General features: G+C 36.8%; 1 protein-coding gene across 11 annotated transcripts in view; it reads left to right on the top strand.

The window, feature by feature from the left end:
* The window catches only part of CEP128 (centrosomal protein 128), a 355354-nt gene that overhangs the window by 79637 nt on the left and 254458 nt on the right, over positions 1–21259 (top strand). For all 11 annotated transcript variants that reach the window (XM_053673395.1, XM_053673403.1, XM_053673396.1 and 8 more), the window contains 4 exons: positions 5408–5494; positions 8369–8443; positions 10053–10185; positions 14980–15131. In XM_053673395.1, the coding sequence (XP_053529370.1) occupies positions 5408–5494; positions 8369–8443; positions 10053–10185; positions 14980–15131 (447 nt within the window). The remainder of the gene's footprint in view (positions 1–5407; positions 5495–8368; positions 8444–10052; positions 10186–14979; positions 15132–21259) is intronic.

Genomic DNA, 21259 nt, shown 5'->3' with positions numbered 1-21259 from the left:
CATTTTTGAGTGTTACTTTTTTAGAGCCATCTGATAAACAAGCATATTGTTTATCGCCTGCCATAAAAAAGATGTAACTATGAGAATTCAGAATTATCTTCATATAAACAACTGCAGTAATACATTACTCAGTGTTAGTCTTTTTAACGGAAATAGGCACGCTTAAGGAAAAGAAGGAAAATTGTTGTTGTTAAAGATTTAGCCCTGCCTGGTGTGGCTCAGTGGGTTGGGCATCACTCCTTGGACCAGAAGGTCACTGGTTGGATTCCTGGACGGGGCACATGCCTGGGTTGTGGGCCAGGTCCCTGGTTGAGGGCATGTGAGATGCGACCGATCAAGGTTTATCTTGCACATTGGTATTTCTCCTCCTCTCTTTCTCCCTCCCTACCCCTCTCTGTAAAAATAAATACATAAACAAGTAAGTAAATAAGTAAATCTTTTTTAAAAAGGATTTAACTGTGCCCTTAAAAAAAAAAGATGTAGTGCTGGCTGATATAGCTCAGTGGATTGAGTGTGGGCCTGCAAACCAAAGGATCATAGTTTGATTCCCAGTCAGGGCACATGCCTGGGTTGCAGGCCAGTTCCCAGCAAGGGACACATGAGAGGCAACCATACATTAATGTTTCTCTCCCTCTCTTCTTCCCTTCCCCTCTAAAGATAAATAAATACAATCTTAAAAAAAAGAAAGATTTAACTGTGCCCTAGGGACCCTCTGTTAAGGCTCAGTGTTGTTGCTGTGATCTTACGCATGTAAAAGACAGTCTGAATCCTAGAGTAGGGCACATGATAACTTTATAGTTAAACTGCTTTTATGGAAAAAAAAAACCCTTAAAGGGCAAAATAACTGTAATAGAAATCCACTGGCATGTGTGTTTTCCTTTTTTGTGATGGCTTTTACTGGGTCAGTTTTAATATAATTCTGAGTTGCTTGATCTAAGTCAAATGGAAAAGAAATCTGTTGCAGGCTTATACATTTTAAAAAGGTTGTAAATGAGCTAAAGTTTACTATTAAGTTTTAAAGAAATGGTTTCTAATTTTGATTCAATTAGCTTTTAAAATGTTTTTCATTGAATATTATCTGGGCTTTCAGAAGTTTAAGGAGTATTAATATATATTTACTAATTCTTAAGAGTTAGATTTTCTTTCATCTTTCATTTTAAACTAGATAATGTAGAAAGTAGGTTCAATATTCTGGGCGAGAATATTGCTTGTGTGTTTACTTGTTTACTGACTCATGGTGTAGAAGAAGCAGAAATCATGTTCAAGCTCAATGACATTTCTAGATGACATGGTGGAAATGCAGTCATTTGCTTTGGGTTGATCCTCAATATATCACTTTTGGTCCTCCACTGAAACTGATATAATTTAAGTTCTCATCGACTGAATTTTCTAAGAGTTACATATCCTCAGAGTAAAAGGAGAAATAAAAGTGAAGGATATTAAACAACATTTTAGGCACCAAGTAAAACTATAATAGAAATATATATTATTTTGGGTAAGTGTTATTATAAATAACTGGTCAGATGTTGAAGGTGGATAGTGAGGAGAAAAGGAAATTTTATTGCAAATTCCTAGGTATCCAAGAGAATTAGAGGTTCTCTTATTCAGCAAGCTCATATATGGAAATTTGGATTTTTAAAAAAATTTCTGACTTTTAGAAGGATCATGTTTTTATAGGGTATAATTTCATGTACTAGAAATAGAAAAGACAATTTGATTAATTAAAATTCAACTTATCGATTTTTATTCTCTTAATTTGAATTATTAATATTTGTACTTATAAGAAATGAAGATTAAATATCTATTAGTATGAAAATGAGATAATTATTTCCCATATTACCCTTTAAGGGGAATGGAACTCGGTAACTGCCAGGTTCTTTCTGTACAGGGTGGAGCAAGTGGGAGTGTTGGGCATAGTCATGAGTGTAAATATTCAAAATTGAGAACTGGAAGGGGCAGATTGCTGTACATCACTTGGACAGGGAGATTTAGAAGCATGTGGGGAAGGTCCAGAAGCTGCAAAAAAATCATCTAACGAGGCTGGGCTGAGGCGAACAGGGAAGAAGGGTAATTCCTGGTTGGTGGAGTTGCCCAGGTGAATTTATAAAGCACCCAATGTTTGATGGAAATTTCATGAGTGTGTACACCTATATATTCTTATGTAAATCCTAGATCACTCAATGCTTTTGGTGTAAGCAGTTTATCTTGGGGTGAATACAAAGAGGTTCAATATTCTGCTTACTGGTGAGTACTGGCATGTTAGTTAACTTGCTAGGAATCTGGGTTACATTAGACTGTAAGGTTTGATGGGGGAAAAAAGTTGTGGGCCAGAAAGAACTAATAGTGTTATAGTTGGTCTGGCTTAGAGCTAAAAATGGTGAGTGAAACTTTAATGATACTTGCGTAGCCTGAAAATAATCTAGTAAAATATTTGTTAGTTACTTCAGTGTTTTTAACATATTGCCACACATTCTTTGAAAATCTCTCTCTGGGAGGTGGAGCTTCATTTTTTCCTTTGAGTATGGGCTGGGCTTATTGACTGTCTTTTAACCAGTTGTGTATGAAAAGGAGAGAATAAGAACTTCATGGTAAAGAAATTTGCAGACACCCACTTCCCTTCATGAAGCGAGCAAGGTTGTCATCCCCGGTCCTGAGTCATGCTGATGTCGTGTGCCCTGCAGTGTGATGCATGGAGAAGGGCACTGACCTCTGCTGTGTCCCCCACTTCCAAATCTATGAACCCCGTCTTGTTGTGAACAGACGTCAGACGAACCCAAACTGAGGGGCATTCTGTCAAATACCTGGCCTGGAGGTACCTGAAGTAGCTCTTCAAAAATGCTGAGATCATAAAAACAAGAAAGACTGAGAAACTTTCACAGACTGGAGCCTGCTCCGTAGTACCCCGAATTGCATTTGGGTACAAAAAGAACATTTGATAGTTGAGTAAAAAGTGTAGATCAATGATTCTGTAACAACGTAATGTCTTAGTTTTCATACACATACCATGGTCATATAAGATGTTAATTTTTGGAAAGAGTAGATGAAGGATATATGGTAAGTTGAAGCTCTTTTTACAACTGTACTGTTAACCTGAATTATTTCAAAAGTAAGCAAATTAAAATAAACCCATTCACAAGATTTCTAAGGAAATACTAAAATGATGACTTGTAAGTAGTGAAAGGTTATTAACTCTTTGACTTAAACCCCTAAATAAATATTTATTTTCCAATGTCACTACACCATGATAATTGTTTTTCCAGAAAGAAAGACAACTTTGGTGCTTGAGCAAATATGGCAATAATAAAGATGGAAGGAATCTGGAAAACTTTCATGTATGTGATGAACAGAATTGGCCAATTGCACAGTAAATTGTTATTCAGAGATTATAAAGGAATATTTATCCATTCAATAACGTATCCTTACCACTTAAAATGTGCCCGGTAGTGTGTATGTAAGGAGTAAAATGTGATCACAACAGTCGAGGTTTTGGCCTTCTGAAGCTCTTACCATAGTGACTCCAAAGCTTTTGTGTTGCTCTTTGGCAATGGAGGCCTCTGGGTGAGCCAGGATTATTTCAAGTGTCTATCAAAGTAAGTAAAATTAAGCGTATAAAGGAGTTAAACACTTTTAATGCATTTAGTCAAAATAAAGTATGCAAACACTTGGGAAATGTTAATATAACATCCTATTTTTTTTTACGTAAAGTGTTATAGGATTTTAAAAATGTGAGCTTTGGAAATCATAAAAGAGGGAAGAAATGGATACATTCCAGTTAGTAAAATGGAAAAATTTCTTCACTGCAGAATTTTCCACCAAGCCAAAATTGAATAGATTATGCATATAGAATTAAATATTATTACAAATTTTACCCTATAATAAAGCACAAAAAGCAAACATCAAAATCACTTCTTGAAAGTATTATGATTGTACCTGAATGTATTACGATTGTAATACTTTATCAGTGTTAACAAGTCAGTAATCCTTATGTCGTCTTTTATTGTACTTTTTAAATGTTGTACAAGTACAGATTATTTTGTCTTCCTCTCCATCCTGTGAGCCTGATATGATTTCCCCATGGAGAGGCAGACGGCCCCAGTCTGTGTCCTGTCTCGGTCACTGACTAGGTGAGTGACCTAGTTAGGACGAGATCTTATTCCAGTACTGGTACCCCAATTGCCTCCGTAATGAAATAGGCTTAGTAATAACTTACAGAATTAGCACAAAGATTAAATGTTGTATTCAATATATATATAATGTATTTCTTTAATGTATTGAAGGAGAAGCAGAATGCCTGGATATGGTAAACACTGCAAAAGTTTTATTATATTACTATATTCAAATCAGAATTTTTTTCATGCTGATGATGTCTTTGTCCTCAATCGCTTTTTGTTAGTGGGAGTAGGAGCCATGGCAGAGGGAGCTGTAAATTCATGGATAGGGGGCCATGGTTATTTTATATACAAGTATAGTAGTAGCCACTAGCACAGTGCCTGGCACATTATAAATGCACATAGAAGTTATTTGTTGGATAAGTTAATGAAATTGAATATGATTGATTATACTTACATCAGAAGTTTTTAATGTGTTCTGTTGTTTATGTAAAAATCGCATTTCCGTTGATTGAATACCATACATCCTGTTGGAAAAGACTTCTAGCAATTTGGTTTTTCTCAACGTGGATGGCTTCTCCACACACACCTTCTAAGTGCTAGGACTGTCAAAAATTTTTTTCAACAAATGGAATGTCTTTTAGATCTCGTGAAAGATGCTCCAGCTATACATTTTTTCCTTAAGTTTAATTTTAACATAGAAACAAACTCAAGCAAACGCTTTGTGGTTAACTTTTGAACTTTGTATTTTTAAAAGTTTTCTTTCCACTTTATTAATGAGAGAGAAATGTAGAAAAGAATATTCCCCTCTGTGTGAAATATGTTTTGAAGAGCCTGTTATATGTTGTGATAATATGTCATATATGTAATAATGATGCAACAAGCATGTTTCTATTTTTTTTTGAAAACTAGTGAGCTAGTCTTTAGTATTACATCTAAATAGTCGAGCAGATAACATAACTTTTAAATACTATTATTTCAACAGGCAGTAAGTTTTGTTTGTTTCCAAGAAAACTGTTAGCTGTCTGCACTTTCTAATTATGTTTCAGAATTCCCAAAGATAGGAAAAAAGGTGAAACAAAGTGGAAATTGATTAGGAAGATCAGCAAGTTGCTTCCATTTGATTCCAGCTGAGGTGTTCTTTGGGTTTCAGTAACTGGGCAGGTTGTAATTCCTTTCTATATTTTGTACAACTCCCGTTCATCTTCTTGAGCCTTTTCTTAGTAGGCCCGAGTGGTGTCTTTCAGTTTTAAATGTATTTTGGTATAATACATATTTCCCCATCTCTTTCATTTTAGGCATTGAAGAAACAAGAAGCTAAAGCACATGAAGATGAGGGAGTAGTGAAAAATAAGCTAAGACAAACTGAAACTGAGAAGAGTCAAGTAAGATTTGAAAGTTATTTTTCACAGAGTATGCTGTTTGGGGCCAGTGGTGTTTGTTGAGTGCTTTGAGGCCATTCGTTAGAGCACAGCCTTTATGTGTCGATGTGGAGTCTCTGGGTTGGAAGCCTCTGCTGTTTTGCTGCTTGCTCTTGGAAACACGTTCAGGTGTTTTGCTACCTTTTCATCTGGCCACTCTCCTTTTGTAGGGGTGGGTGAGCCTTTGCTGTTCCTTACAGGGGAGCACCTGGAGGGCTTGCCTTTGCTGCGGGCTTAGGAAAGGCCTGTTATTTAAAGGCTGGGCATTTTGGATATATTCATTTTCGTGATAGAAGATAGTCATAGTGAGCAGCCTAGAGGAAAAACCCTCTGTTATCATTAAATATTAAGGACTTCTGATATATGAGGTCTGTGCAGAAGGTATCTAGCCATGTAATATGAAAAATAGAGACATTTATTGAAGAATATACAAGATACAAGGAACATTGTACATAGGATCTTAGTCCCCTTCAAAGTAGGCACCTTGGCACCTCACACTGTTCTCCCAGTTGCCATCAGCTGCTCTGTCATATTTTCCTGAATCTCATCGATGGTCTGAAATCTTTTCCCTTTCAAAGGTGATTTTAGTTTTGGAAAAGCCAGAAGTTTCAGGGTGCCAAATCTGAACCGTAGAGAGGCTGAGTTACCTGGGTGATTTGCTGTTTTGCCAAAAAACTCTGCACTAGATGTGATGCATGAGTGGGCCCCTTGTAGTGATGAAGCTGCCAATCACCAGTTGCCCATAGCTGCAGCCTTCTGAATCATCTGAATAGTTTCTGTGGAGGAATGTTCAAGCTTAATGCAAAATTTGATGCAAATTTGTTGCTCTGCTCACTCAGCCATCTTACTATTATTAATAGTAAATAATGTGACAGCCACACAGTGCACATGCTCACTCCACAGAGTCTACCACCCCCATTGACCAGTGCTGTGAAGTCAGCATTGTTTACGCATGTGCATTGCAGTCTACTTTCCTTGGCTTCCAGGTTACATCCATGTCACGCAAACGGTTCTTGTTATATTGGCTGGATTCTTTCAGGACAGACCTTGTATATTCATGTCGGTGACCCCGCGAGCCTAGCATGTTAGAATTAGAAAGGAATTCAGAGTCCACAAACCATTCTCAGTTTGCAAATGAGTAGATTTATGGATGAGCACAAGGCAATGTATGGTACAGTGAAAATTTTCCCCTGATGTAATGTTCCTTACTTCATAAATGCTTTTTTATATCTAAACTGACTTCCTTTATTTTACTTTGCCAACCAGTGGCAAGCTAAATGATGCATCCGTGCTTCCTTGACTGTAAACAGGGCATGTCAGGTCGTCAGGCCAGCCCATTGGGAATTAAGACAGCTGGTATTCCGTGGGGATCGTGGTGGAAATGGGCCTTGGTAGATTTTGAAATCTTTTTGACTGAAGAGTGAGTCCTTCTGTCTTTATTTCTCCATCGAAACAAGAGTACAGGAGGGAAAATATTTTGTGTACCTTCTATGATTTCACACATATTTTACTTTTTAAAAAGTATGACATTTATTTTATGAGCCACATGTATAATTTAAAAAAAAACATATAACAAAAAATATTTTGAAATAGATTCATAGGTAGTTGTAAAACAAAACCTGCAGATAGGTCACATGTGCCTCTCACTGGTTCCCTCCACGGTAACACTTTGCACAATTGTCATTTAATACTAAAGTCAGGAAGTTGACATTGGCACAACCCACCGTTCTCCCACAGCTTTACTCATCTGTGTGTTGAGTGTGTGTAGTTCTGCACGGTGTTACCTCGGGCGCAGATTCACGCTGCTGCCCCACAGTCAGGACGCCGCCCCGGTCGGTCGGCGCAGTGCTCCCACATGCTGCTCCTTGGTAGTAGTTCCTCCCACCTGGGCAGCTGTTAAAGGACCAACCTGTGGATAGTAGGAACATCAGAAGAACAAGTGTTTGGTGAAAAAGTGTTTGCCCTGCTATGCAGTTAACTCTTCCAGAAAGAAAGTTATCTCTGGTAATAAAACAGCCCTCACTCTGGTACAGACCCACTTTCTAAGTTCTTTCTCACAGTTAAGGGGAAGATAAAAATTACCCTGAGTCTGTTGGGTCTTGAGTGTCATCAGCTCAGGATACTCCTTGTGCCAAAAAGGCACATTTTGGGGTGGCATTCTGTTCCCCTTCCATCCTATTATATTATTCAACTGAAAGTAACCTAAGCACATTCAGTCTTTGCAGGGCATTTAGTCACCTAATGGGCACATTTTTGTGGCTATTTATGTAATAGGAGTATTATTCAAGAAATGTTAAGTGTCTTATTCTGCATTTCAGTATTTAAAAATTTTAGGAATATCATGGGTATTGGAAATATTAGGAATATAAGAATATGTGAATTCATCAATTGGATGAAATATACTTTGAGTCATTGGGTCTTTGAAGTTTTTATTCTAATTCAGTTTATATGATACTGCAGGTACTAATTTAAAGACAAAAATTGCTTTAGAATTCAGATTAAACTGACCTAGAACTGTAAGGAATCTCAGAGGTTGTTTAGTATAAAAATCCTTATATTAGAGGTAACAGAAAGGGGGCCTAAGGAAAAGAGATTTAAACAAGGTCAGAGCTGAGATGAAATGGACTAGAACCCAGCCCTCGGGAAGTCTGGTCTGGTTCACTTTGTGTTATGCAGTCAACACTATTTCGGTGGAAGCATTAATATGTGTGTATAGCAAGATATTTATCCTTTTATATTATCTTCTGAAAACTTTTCAACTTTTCTCCTCTTCAACTCTGCTCATACAGTTTGTTTAACTTATGTCTCATTTTTCTTCATCCTTTGTTGAAACTCCAGCTTGTCCAGGAGTTGGAGCTGTCTCGGAGGTTACTGAATCAGTCTGAAGGCACCAGAGAAACACTTCTGCATCAAGTAAGTCTACGCAAGCTCTTATAAGCTGCTTTTAAATTAAGTCAGGCCTGAGTCTTCTTCTCTATTAAATGTATTTGTGAAAGGAAAAACCTAGGTCTAGAATAATTTTTTCCATGACGAATGTATATCAGCATACAGAAGTAAAAGATGAAATCCTTTCGGGAAGATTTACAGAAAGCTAGTGAAAACACCAGCCCCAGTTTCCATGTGACCATGTATCTTGCTGGTGCTGTTCTAGTTTAGGACTTATCTCTCTTAGCATAACCAGTGTGAAAGTGAGACTGGGTGTGTAAGATAAAATTTCCCCAGGGGCTTAATTTTCTTCCAGGAAGCACTGGAGAGAGAAGGAGGAAGTACAATAAATTACAACAGACTTTTGCTCATTCAAGTTATTTGGAATGCATCATTGTCTTCTATTCCTATTTTCAAGATGCTGGCTGTCCCTTTTTAACCAAAGCTAAGGCTTTCTTAAAGCATAATATTTTGCAGCCCATTGGCCCACAGTGGGAGTTTGGTGCTCCTGTTGTTTAAAGTTCTGTAACTTGAAATAGCCGTCTTACGTGCCTTGGATAGGGGATTGTGGCTTTCTACCTGCCCCTCTGCCTGTGTTTGATATGAAGTGCATTTGTGCCTTCCTCTGCTTTGAGATGTGGGTTGCATAACTCACTACATAATATGTGTTATGTAGGCAAAAATGTCAGAAATCCTATAGATGTTTAGAAGGAGTATTACATTTTGACAATTCATTCTGAAAATACACTACATCACCTGTTTTACAAAACCTTTGAAAATATTCCTTGGCTTTGTTCTGCGGCCAGTGGTCCATTGGAATTAATGTTGGCAGAGTTCAGACTTTCTTTTTTGGTAGTTTATATTTGTATTTAATTTCATTCTGATTTTTTTGGCACTCTGAGTTGTACTTTAAATACCATGTCATCTTTTGAAGTAAGAGATTTCTGTGTTTGGGGTGTCATTGTGACTTAGCTGAGTCTTTTTGCCATTGCTAACTGTTTTAATGGTCTTTGGGGATATACCTAGTATGTGCTAGGCAATTTCCTAGTCTCTAGAAATACAGAGATGAATAAAATAGTTCTTGACTTCAAGAAGTTTATAGTTTATTCAGTAGTATATATTGCTTGTTTATGTGGAACAGTACTTTGACTTCAACATATGCTAACTCATGATCATTTTTCTTCAGTTTACCAATCAGTAGGCCATGTTCACATGAAAGAAACTAAGTGAAAAATATGAAAACATGTAGTACTTAATTAGAGGTGATTTTGGTTAATAGTAGTGGAGTGAATTGAGGTCAAAATAAAGGATTTTTTAAATGTGATCAACTTCTTTGTCACAGTAGACACAGAGAAGGGGGAAGGACGTTCATTCTTTGTGGAAGGAATGGGAGGAATAAAGAAATGGAGCCAGAGATTATTCCACTGTGTTTGGCATGTCAAGGAGATTAACTTGGCTTCAACTTGTGCTTGCAGTGGCCCAGTAGAAGGAAATATTTTCCCTAGGATAATAATTTGTAATAATTTGAGAGTTCAGTTATTCTTTTTGTTAACTTTTAAAACTTAACAGAAATTTGATTTTGACTATCTGTATTTAGGTAGAAGAACTCCGTACACAACTTATGAAAGCAGAAGGTGATCGAAAGGGTTTACAACACCAAGTATCTCAGATTTCCCAGCAGCAGTCAAACCACCAGGATGAACAAGGAGATGACTGGAGGTTTAGGAGAGGTACCACTCTGATTTGCAAATATGTAGGGATTTTGATCTTTGTTAAATACTTCCATTTTCAGAATCGCATTCCTTATGTTGTGTTTTTTTCATCTTATCTATTTCTTGATTTACTACAAGGGTTTCCAACAAGTAAATAATGTAGCACCCATTTTTCAACAACACACTTTATTTTTTAGTTTTGTATTTATAGCAATGCGGAGCAGAACGTACAGGGATTTCCATATACCCTCACTCCCTTGTGCTGGCCTCCCCCATTATCAACATCTCCTGAAGAGAGAGATGTTTGTTATAACTGATGTATCTACACAGATGCATCATATCTCCCAAGTCCATAGTTGGCATTAGGGTTCACTCTTGGTCTTGTGCATTCTATGGGATTGGAGAAATATATAATGACATCTATTTACTATTACAGTATCAAGGAATAGTTCCAGTACCCTGAAAATTCTTTGTATTCCACTTATTTGTATATTTATCTCTCTTAATTCCTGTCAACCACTGATCTTTCTACTATCTCCATAGTTTTGCCTTTTCAGAATCTCATGTAGTTGGAATCCTATGGTATATAATCTTGGCTTCTTTCGCTTTATAATATACCTTTAAGTTTCCTTTACGTATTTTCATGACTGGTAGCTCTCTCTGTGTGTTTCTCTCTCTCTTTTTTAAACATTGTCAGAATGTACCAGTTTATCTGTTTACCTACTGAAAGCATCTTGGTTGCTTCCAAGTTTTGGCAGTTATGAATTGCCAAAGTAAACATCTATGTGCAGGTTTTTATGCACTTTAGTGCATCTGTACGCACTTTACTATGAGTAAAGCAAACATCTATGTGCAGATTTTTGTGTGCATGTGTTTGTCATTTTCTTTGAGTAAATCCCAAAGAGTGTGATTAATGAATTGTATGGTAGGAATATGTTTAGTTTTGTAAGAATCTTCCAAACTGTCTATCAAAGTGGCTGTACCATTTTTCATTCCTATCAGCAACGGGAGTTCTTGTTGTTCCATGTCTTTGTCAGCATTTGCTATTCTCAGTTTTCTGGATATAGTCATTCTAATAGGTTTGTAGTGGCATCTCATTGTTGGTTAATTTGCATTTCCCTGATAACAGATGATGTGCAGCACCTTTTATCATACTTATTTGCCATCTGTGTATCTTCTTTGGTGAGGTATCTGTTTAGGTCTTTGCCCCATTTTTTTTTGCATTGTTTATTTTCTTATTGTTGAGTTTTAAGAATCTTTTATATGTTTTGGATAGCAATCTTTTCTCAGGTATGTCTTTGTAAATAATTTCTCACAGTCTGTGGCTTGTCTTTTCATCCTGTTGACATCTTTTGCAGAGCTGAAAATTGTACTTTTAATGAAGTCCAGCTTTTCAGTTATTTTTGTTTGGCAGGCTTTATCTTATTTCATTTATTTATTTTTAATTGTTTTATTGTTGTTTAAGTACAATTGTCAATTATTTTTTATAGATTGTGACTTTGGTATTGCATCTAAAAAGTTATTTGCAAACTGAAGGTCACCCAAATTTTTTTTCTATCTTCTAAGCATTTTATAATCCTGTGTTTTACATTTAGGTCTGTGATCCAGTTTAAGCTAATTTTTGTGGGAGGTGTAAGGTCTAAGTCTGAATTCATCTTTTAGCACGTGGATATCCAGTTGTTCCAGCACCGTTTGTTGAAAAACTGTCTTTTCTCCATTGTATGGAGTTGCTCATTGGACGTGTCTATATGCCGTTTCACACTTGTTCCGTCCACAGATTAAATCTGAATTCATTCTTTCCTCGGAACCTGTTTCTATTTTCTATCTCAGTTGATGATATTATTTTTATCCAGATATCCAAGCCTAAAATACAAAGAAAATTCAAAATTATTTCTTCTTTCCTCCATATAATTTGTACTGATGCCCTGTCTATTTATGGATCTTGAAATCTCTTGAATTTTCCTTATCCTCTTTTTTATTACCCCAGTTTAGGCATGCTTCCTGTCAAATAAATTACCCTCTTAACTTGTCTATTCTACTTCCACTGTAGCCACCGGGGCCCTTCTAAGACACAAGCCATTCGGTTTACTTGATTAAAAGCTCTCATTATAACTCACTGAGTTCTAACTACATACAAGGCATTATGCTACTCATTTTACATGGTCTCCCTTAGTTCTTACAACTGCTCTGTGAGAAAAGTACTATTTTTATTTCTGTTTTAATGTTTTTTTTTAAAGAGTCTGAGGAACAGATTGAGTGCCTTGCCTAAGGTCATTTGTGGGAAGTAGCAGACCCAAATGGTTTTCTCCTCAAACTTGAGCTCTTAACTGCCATCCTTTACTACCCACTACTGTGTGTAGGGAGTGTTCTTGAAAGTGGTGCATAAGAGAAAAAATACTGTGGGTGTGGAAGGAGGGGGTTTGTAACATTATTTATATTTTATACCTCGTGTATTAAGTATTTTAACTTTGTGAATGTTTCTTTATATGTGTAGGTATGTGTATATACCTATATATTTACATATAGCCATGCAAATATTTCATATGTATTTATATTATAAAATATAGAAAATGTTATATATGTCTCTATACCAAATATATATTATACTTCATGAAATATACATATATGCATAGGTATTTATATATGTATCCATATATATTATCTCCATGTTTTATATAGTATATATTCATATTAATGTTATTATATATGTATATATACTAACATGTATATTATGAAACATATCTATATATAAATAGATATACACTATGGAAATATATATGATAAATGTGCACACATGTCATATATATATAAAATAAAACATAAAAGGCATACATATATTTATAAAATGAATAAATACATTTACACTTAAACAAATATGTACATTTGTAGGTTTTAGACCCAGTGGAAGTGGCAAAGTGCGACTCATGGGCCACCCCCGACTTTTGTAAATAAACTTCATCGGAATACCGCTACTTCTGTTCATTTATGTGCAGCATAGGTTACTCTGCAGTACAATGGCAGAGTTGAGTAGTTGTGACAGTGGTCTGTGGTTAAAATATTTACTGTCTGACCCATTGCAGAAAATGTTTGCTAATTCCTGGTCTATAGGATAATTTTTAAGCTCCCTAGCAATGCATACCCTGGCTGACTTCCCTTTCCCTTCCTCATATGTGTGAGCTACATAAAACTACTGTGCTTGCAGTCACCTAAACATTAAATCTAATTTTGTATCTTGGTGCTTTATGCCGTTGCTGTTCCTTGAAATACCACCCCACTGCGTCCTTTGCTTAGTGGAAGTTTGTATCCAGTCTTTAAATCTACTTAGTATCCAATTTTTCCTACCTCGGCTTCTCACCAAGATAGAGTTAATCACTCTATTTTTGTACTATAATAACCATTGTATATAACCATTATGCCATTCAAGAATATCTATGAGGGGGAACCCAAAAAACCTGAAATTATCTTCTGGAGGGCGGGCCCCTTGTAGTACAGGCTTCCCCACTAGGTGAGTGTTCTAGGAACCCATCTGTATCAGTGTACCAGCTGGTGTGAAGGTTTTTTTGAAGACTGTTTCAAAACGTTTGCCCATTTCATGTCAGGTGATTTACAAGCACACCCACCCACACCACACTGAGTGTATCGGCAGTTTTTGAAATGGCGTGACTCCCATGTCCCATCCTCCCTATTCACCCAATATGGCCCGAGTGACTTTTTTTTGTTTTTGATGTCCCTGGATGAAACAAGTCCTCAAAGGGAAATGTTTTGCCAGCGTGGAAGAGGTGAAACAAAAAACAGCAGAAGCACTAAAAGGTATCAAAATTGACAAGTTCAAAAACTGTTTCGTGTAGTGGAAAAAAAAATCTCAATAAGTGTATTGCATCAAATGGAGAGTACTTTGAAGGTGACTGAAGTTTAAACATGTAAGAATTAATGCCCATTTTCTTATAAGTAAATTCTGTTTTTTGGCCCCCTCATGTATAGTATCTGTGATTATTCTTATGCTATTAAAATGCCTAAGTGTCTTCCATACAAGGTACATTTGATATTTTAAATACTGATATTTCTAAAACTAAAGTGTGTCTTATAAATGATCTGTGTATTTGGGTTGGTACTATTTCTTTCCATCTTTCCTTTTCTTGAAAGGAAATTGCTTGGAAAATAGTAGTTTAAAATTTATATTTTAAATACAAGGAAGTATTTTATGTGTGTTTCTGTTCTTGGAGTGCAAGCTCATTGAGAAAGAGTTTTTGTGTTACCTCTGAAGAAGGTGATATTAAAATGTGCTTCATAGACCAAATGTCTTAGGTTAAGTTAAATACTAACTCATTTTTTTGTTCATAGATATAATTTCCAGATTTGTAGTCTCCAGAATTAGTAAGTTTGTGGTCATGCACCATCAGAGATTTAATAGCATCGTGTGTTTATGTTGCAAGAGGAGCATTTTGTTGTGTGAACTTCACAGTGACCTGTTGGGAGTAGCTTAGTTGAAAATTCTTTTAGTGTTTTTGTTAGTCTTTGAAGGTAAGGTAGGGATGTAAGGAAAGTTAAAGGAAAAAAATGTAGGAGTTTTTTAAATAAATTGTACTAGAAATCAGATAACATTTTGCTTTGGTATCAAAGTGAAATGATTGTCGAAAACTGCATGAGATTTGAAACAATAGTCTGGCAAAGTATGAAGTCTGTTGAATGACGTTGTTAATAAGTGGATTATGTTAGCTGGAGTATTAAGACATCAAGGCTTTGTACCATTAGAAAGTACATTCTCCTGTGAATAAAGAACAACCATCAAGCTTTACATTTTTCTCTTTGAAGGCATTGAGCGGGAAAAAGAGGATCTGGAGAAGCAGATGTCAGATTTGAGGGCGCAGCTGAACTTCAGTGCAATGGCCTCGGAGTTAGAGGAAGTGAAGCGGTGCATGGGGCGAAAAGACCAGGAGCGAGCACACTTGGCAGCACAAATAGAGGTGACTTTGCCATGTTTAAGCCGTATTCAACGGACTTTAGTTTTGTTTCATCGAATTGCTTAATGAAATTTTAATGTGAAGATTGTGATATTTTATGAACTCTAGGCTTGATAATGTTAAATTATGTAGACAACTGATTATATATGGGAATTTCTATGGATTTATTTCTCTTTCATTTGACCTCAAAGCTAGGAAATCATTAAACTTGAAAATATTTTCGTCCTAGTAGCGATTGAGTCCTTCCTACAGATGGAAAGGACCATTCTTCTGAAGGAACAGTGAGTCATCATTTATTTGGGGGGTGAAACAGGCAGGACTCGCAGTGAAAACGTGTTACTGATACTTCTTTAGAAACATGAAAGTTCTCAAATGTCTAGCTCTTCTGCAATAGAGGTAGAGTTGTGATGCCGTTATTCATTAGGGTTGCATAATAATTGTGAATGATGTAGCCATGAATGAAGTGCAACCAGGCAGCTTCCGTTTCTGCTCACCTTTTGTCTAGCACAGATGGGGTAATTACCAGAAAATATTAAAAATCACAGGAGAGAACTTCATAAAAAGGAAATGGCTTACTATCAATTATCATTATGCAAAGTAGATCAAACGTAGATGACACATTGGGAAATAGGTGTGCGTCGGTTCTCCTCAGTGTGCTTTTATTGTGTTTCATTGTGTTCTAGTGAGTAGCCACATTTGAAGAAGTTCTCCAATTATAACGAAACATAGAGAATTGGTGTTAAGTGCAGCTAACTTTATATAATCCAAAGGAAACATTTAATGTGACTCTAGTCGAGTTTCTCTTTCATCTTTACAATGCATTTATGGAAAATATATTTTACATTAGGTTCAAGATTCACATTGTAAAAATAATTAAATTTTGACTTACTCTTTACAGAGCTCTTTATATGTTTAACAATTACCCATTGGAAATATCCGTAGAGCAGTTTTAATTGTAGGACTTTTAAAGTTTGCTTCATGGGTATTAGTTTAGTCCTTGATTCTCCCGACAGAAGTGCTAAAATGATTATTTTTAAAGTATTTTTTAAAAGAACTATGTTAATAAATATCAAAGGTAGGAAACCCCCTTTGCCAGGGTTCATAATGACATGTCGGTCTGTCCTCCCTCCCTGCCTGCTTGCCTCCTTTTCTTCCCATTTTTTTCATTGATCACTTGTGGAATAAATTGAAAAAAGATCTCAAATATGTAGGCATTTAAAAAATTACTTATAATAACCTAGTAATGCTCTCATTCAAGAAGCCTTGCTTTTTCAAACTCTTGTCCTAACTTCATAGCTCTGTCACATCGTCACATGCACTAGGGAAGAGTTGGAATTGTTTTGTGTTAGTTTGGATTCATTGTGTGGTTTGAATGTGAAAGACAATTGGAGAGAAAGGTTGAACATTTACTCGCAAATCAAATACTTAATGACTGTCTGTTACGTACCAGGCACTCTTCCAGGTTCTGGTGACAGAATAATGAACTAAAACGCAGCAGATTTCCCTGCCCCTCTGCAGGGGACATTTTAAAATTGATGCAGAAAATTCTTTGAGTTTGTCTTAAGTCTAATTCAGATTCTTTTTGGATGATGAAATGTTTTTCTCCCAGTTATCTTGGAAAAGGTAATCATAAAAAGACATCAATCGTTCTGGAAGAAATTACAATTAACCAGTTTTATTTTTCTGATTTTCTTATATTAAAAATATAATAATTAACTTAATTAAATTTACATCAGTTGTTTTAAATTTAGTGACAGTTCTGATTATGGCTTATTTATTTTTCATACCTTGTAGTGGCCCACTGCATGTCTTTATTTCAAGTCTGTTCTTACAGTGAAATGTACTGCAGACTTGGTGAGAGATGTAAGTCGTGGGTCACCCAATTTAACCTCTAACAGTTGGGAATTTTATTGAAATTTAATTGAAAAGCATTTGGCCTCTGCTTAATTTTTAGAAGGTTTTAGGTATTATGTAGTATTGCCTTATACATTTGATAAAAAATGGAAATTAACCTTTTGTAGTTTTTTTTTTTAGAGATCAACTATAAATAAGAAAAGATGCACAAAATGAGATTATTGTTCAGGCCCCTTAACATGTATATGGTCACATTTCTTATTATTTGTTTGATTATTGTCTTTCTCCTTGACTTTCTACCACTTCTGCTGAATGTCATACATAGTGTCATTAACTTATTTTTTTCTTAAAATTCCAAAATCCCATCTGTTCTTCCTTTGTCCCAGTTGTCCACCGTTTCTGTAATGTCTTTTGTTTGAGCAAATCCTAAACCTTATTCTTCCCAAAGCCTTCTGGGATTCTATCTGTTGCAAGTTACAATCCTTCCTTTTGAGCCATCCTTTGCCCACATCACTATGTTCTTATGGCACTTTTCTCATGCTGTCGTAAAGTAATCTGAGTATATTTCTTTGGGATTTCACAGTGGGTTGAAATAAAGGAGAAAGGGGCCGCAGAAGAAAGCTGTCCTGTCATCACGACAAATCCAGCTTTGACATCCTTACCTTAGTGCAGACATTGTGTGTCAAAGTCTTGTCCTCGATCTGGAAACTTGAGTTTTTCCATGACCTAGAATTAAGATGATCTAGGAGTCTGGTTCATATTAACAATGAACAGACAAGAGGTTAAGAGATAAGAGTGTCAGTTCATCTTGACCCAGCAGGAGACCTATACAGATATTAAACGCTATTCTCCTAAGCAAAGCGCTGGTCTTCCAATTTTGTATGCCTAGGTTTTGGAAAGCCACTGCGGAACACAGAGTCGGAGAACAATGATGTCTAATGGATTGTTTGCTCATAGTTGTGGCAAGGCTTCCCTGCCCTCTGTCTCTCTGTAACAGAGTTCTTGTCAACAGAAATCCTTCACCAGATGATGTCTTTATCTCTGGAATGTGTTGACTTGGCTGCCTGCCTGCCTGCCTCCCTCCCTCCCTCCCTCCCTCCCTCCCTCCCTCCCTCCCTCCCTCCCTCCCTCCCTCCCTCCCTTCCTTCCTTCCTTCCTTCCTTCCTTCCTTCCTTCCTTCTTTCCTTCCTGCCATCCTTTCTCTTTCCCTCACACACACTCTCTCTCTCTTTCATCTTTCTAACAGTCTTTCACTCTGACATTTTATATTTACACTTTCTTTTCATAATGTTGCTGTGCACCGATTTTGCTCTGAGCCTTTTACCAGCGTGCTGTTGGCTTTACAGTTCAAACTCGTGGCATTCGGGAGCCGCTTGAATTAAAGATATTTCTCTTTTCAGATCGTAGACGAGTGTGGGTTAAGAACCTGTCTTACCTCTGTAACCCCTTCAATGTCTTATCTGTATTAGGCACTGAATTCATGTTTGTGGACTGAAATAAAATTTCGTAGAACTTTTTCAAAAAGGTTTATTTAATTTTTATTTGAAAGACAGGGAAAGGGGGAGAGAGACAGACAGACAGACAGACAGACAGACATCAGCTGGCCCCCTTCCATATCAGGGATCAAAGTCGAAGCCCAGGCATGTGCCCGGACTGGGAATCGAACTGGCAACCTGTTGGTTATGGGCTAATGTTCCATCTACCCTAGCCAAACCAGCCAGGGCTATAGAACATTTTTATGGTTATATTTTAAGGTTAACATTGTTGTCTATTTGTTCCTTAATGGCACATTAATTTCTGAGAATGTTGTCAGTATTCATGGGGACCTTTCCTGCTTCACTAATTGCATTGGTTTTTTTGTTGATCCAGAATATATATCTTAAGCAGTTATTTTACACTGGGGGAAACACAGTGAAAATAGCTTGTAAAAAACCCAAAATGAGAGCTACATTTGAGTTTGCATAATTTACCTTTCAAATTCCATCTAAGATTGTAAATTTGTATATGCATAGAAAATACTAAGTGCATTTTTTTTCTTCTTATAAACCTGAGTTGAACCTCATTAACCTTGATAGGCTATTTGTATTCATAAGAATTTCAAGCATCCTTGATCAATGATTCCCCCTGATTTAATCTCAGTCTCCATCTTCCATCAATTTACTCTTCTTGAAAAAAAAATTTGACTTTTAAATTCAAGGAAGAACTTCAAAGGAAAAAAAAACCCAAGGTGCTGTACATAATTTAGATTAAATGTTGAAAGTGATAATTGAGTGACAACTGACATGATTATTCATTAGCATAAACTTTGGACTTAGTGCCAGAATTTACTTTTAAAAAGAGAAAGGGTTAGTGGAAAACAGAAATGATAATTGATAATAACTTTTTTTTGATGATTAGTGCAATAGAAACTGAAAGAAGTTTCCTTTTACTTTGCTTGTAGAATAAACTTCTTGCATTTCTTATGTAAAGCTGGCCACTTTACTATACAATGATGCCCCCTTCAACACAACTGTTAAACCCTTCTTAAAGACCTGTAGTGATCTTAATTACCCAGTCTGTAATTTCCTATTGCACTTCTTTTTATCTCAATAACTTCTTCCTCATCCAGGTGCATGTTGTAAAATAAGGTATTATCAGAGTACTAAGTAATTTTTGATCAGATTTTAAACAGATGACAAAGAAAACAAATGTTGGCAGCCATACTTTATAGACAGAGGCTAAAAATCGTCAAATCTAGTGGAGCAGAGGTCTTCCTGTTAATACAGTATCGTGTATTAAGTCCGGATACTGATTCATTCCCGACTTCCTGGCATTGGTTGCTGTTTACTTTTCTTATAAGGTTAGTGAACTGTCTGGAGTAGTTGTGTGAAACCTGTTTTCCCTGCAGTGTGCAGTCATTTCTTCGAGGGTGTAGCATAGCCTGCATGGCTACCAGGGATGGTTTTAGCTGATTCTTTTTGGCTGACTAGTCCCTCTGATCTCCCAAGTAAGCTTCTGAATTTGTTACTAAGTGTAAGTTGTGTTCGGCTGTCAGTGGATAGGCAAACTTTGGAGGCAGTGGTCTGGTGAAAAAAGGGAAGGGGTCTTTTCTTCAAAAGCTATACTATCTGGGGGGATGGCAGGCTCCTGCTTCAAAACCCATCCCCTCTAGAAACCAAAAAAAAAAAAACCCAGGTCCCCTATGTGGGCCAGTCTCAGGCTGTGCCAAGTTCCTTCTCCCATTCAAAGTACTGTCCTTTGGGAATTGCAGGCAGCTGCCGACTCATCCTCTGAGCAGCTCACCGCAGTAGGGCCTTGGGCTCCTTCCTTTTCAGAGTTGCTATTTGCCATGCAGCTTCTAGGGTCAGCTGGGCCTGCAAAGTACTAGCCTGCATATCTGTGTGGTGTGTGAGAGAGAGAGAGAGAGAGAGAGAGAGAGAGAGAGAGAGAGAGAGACAGAGAGAGAGAGAGAGAGAGAGAGAGAGAGAGAGAGAGAGAGAGAGAGAGAGAGAGAGACAGAGAGACTCTCTCCCTTCCCTTGGTTTAGATCAGCCGCCCCTGCGGGCAGGCTGGGTGCTCAGACTTCCACATGCTTATTTCTACCAACAGTTCACAAGGGCTCCAATTTCTCTTCATCCTTGCTAACACTGTTTTCTGTTTTTCTTTTTTTTTTTTTTTAAGATTTTATTCATTTATTTTTTAAATATATTTTATTGATTATGCCATTACAGTTCTATTCCCCCCTTCATTCCCTTCCACCCTGCACACCCCCTCCCCCACCATTCCTCCTCTTTAGTTTATGACCACGTGTCTCAAGTTCTTTAGATTCTCTATTTCCCCTACTATTCTTGCCCTCCACCCTATTTTCTAACTAATGTCTATGCTACTTATTTTCTGTACCTTCTCCCCCCTTCTCCTTCTCCTACTCCCCTGTTGCTAACCCTCCATGTGATCTTCATTTCTATGGTTCTGCTCCTGATCTACCTGTCCTCTTAATTTGCTTTTGTTTTTAGGTGTGGTTCTTAATAACTATGAGTTTGCTGTCCTTTCACTATTCATAGTTGTGATCTTCTTTTTCTTAGGTAAGTTTCTTTAACATTTCATATAATAAGGGCTTGGTGATGATGAACTCCTTGAATTTGATCTTATCTGAGAAGCACTTTATCTGTCCTTCCATTCAAAATGAAAGCTTTGCTGGATAGATCAATCTTGGATGTAGGTCTTTTGCTTTCATGACTTGGAATACTTCTTTTCAGCCCCTTCTTGCCTGTAAGGTCTCTTTTGAGAAATCCATTGAC

Source organism: Artibeus jamaicensis, unplaced genomic scaffold, assembly GCF_021234435.1.
Source record: "Artibeus jamaicensis isolate MK-2021 breed Jamaican fruit bat unplaced genomic scaffold, CSHL_Jam_final contig_851, whole genome shotgun sequence".
Classification (NCBI taxonomy): domain Eukaryota; kingdom Metazoa; phylum Chordata; class Mammalia; order Chiroptera; family Phyllostomidae; genus Artibeus; species Artibeus jamaicensis.
This window is presented reverse-complemented; position numbering and strand designations above follow the sequence as displayed.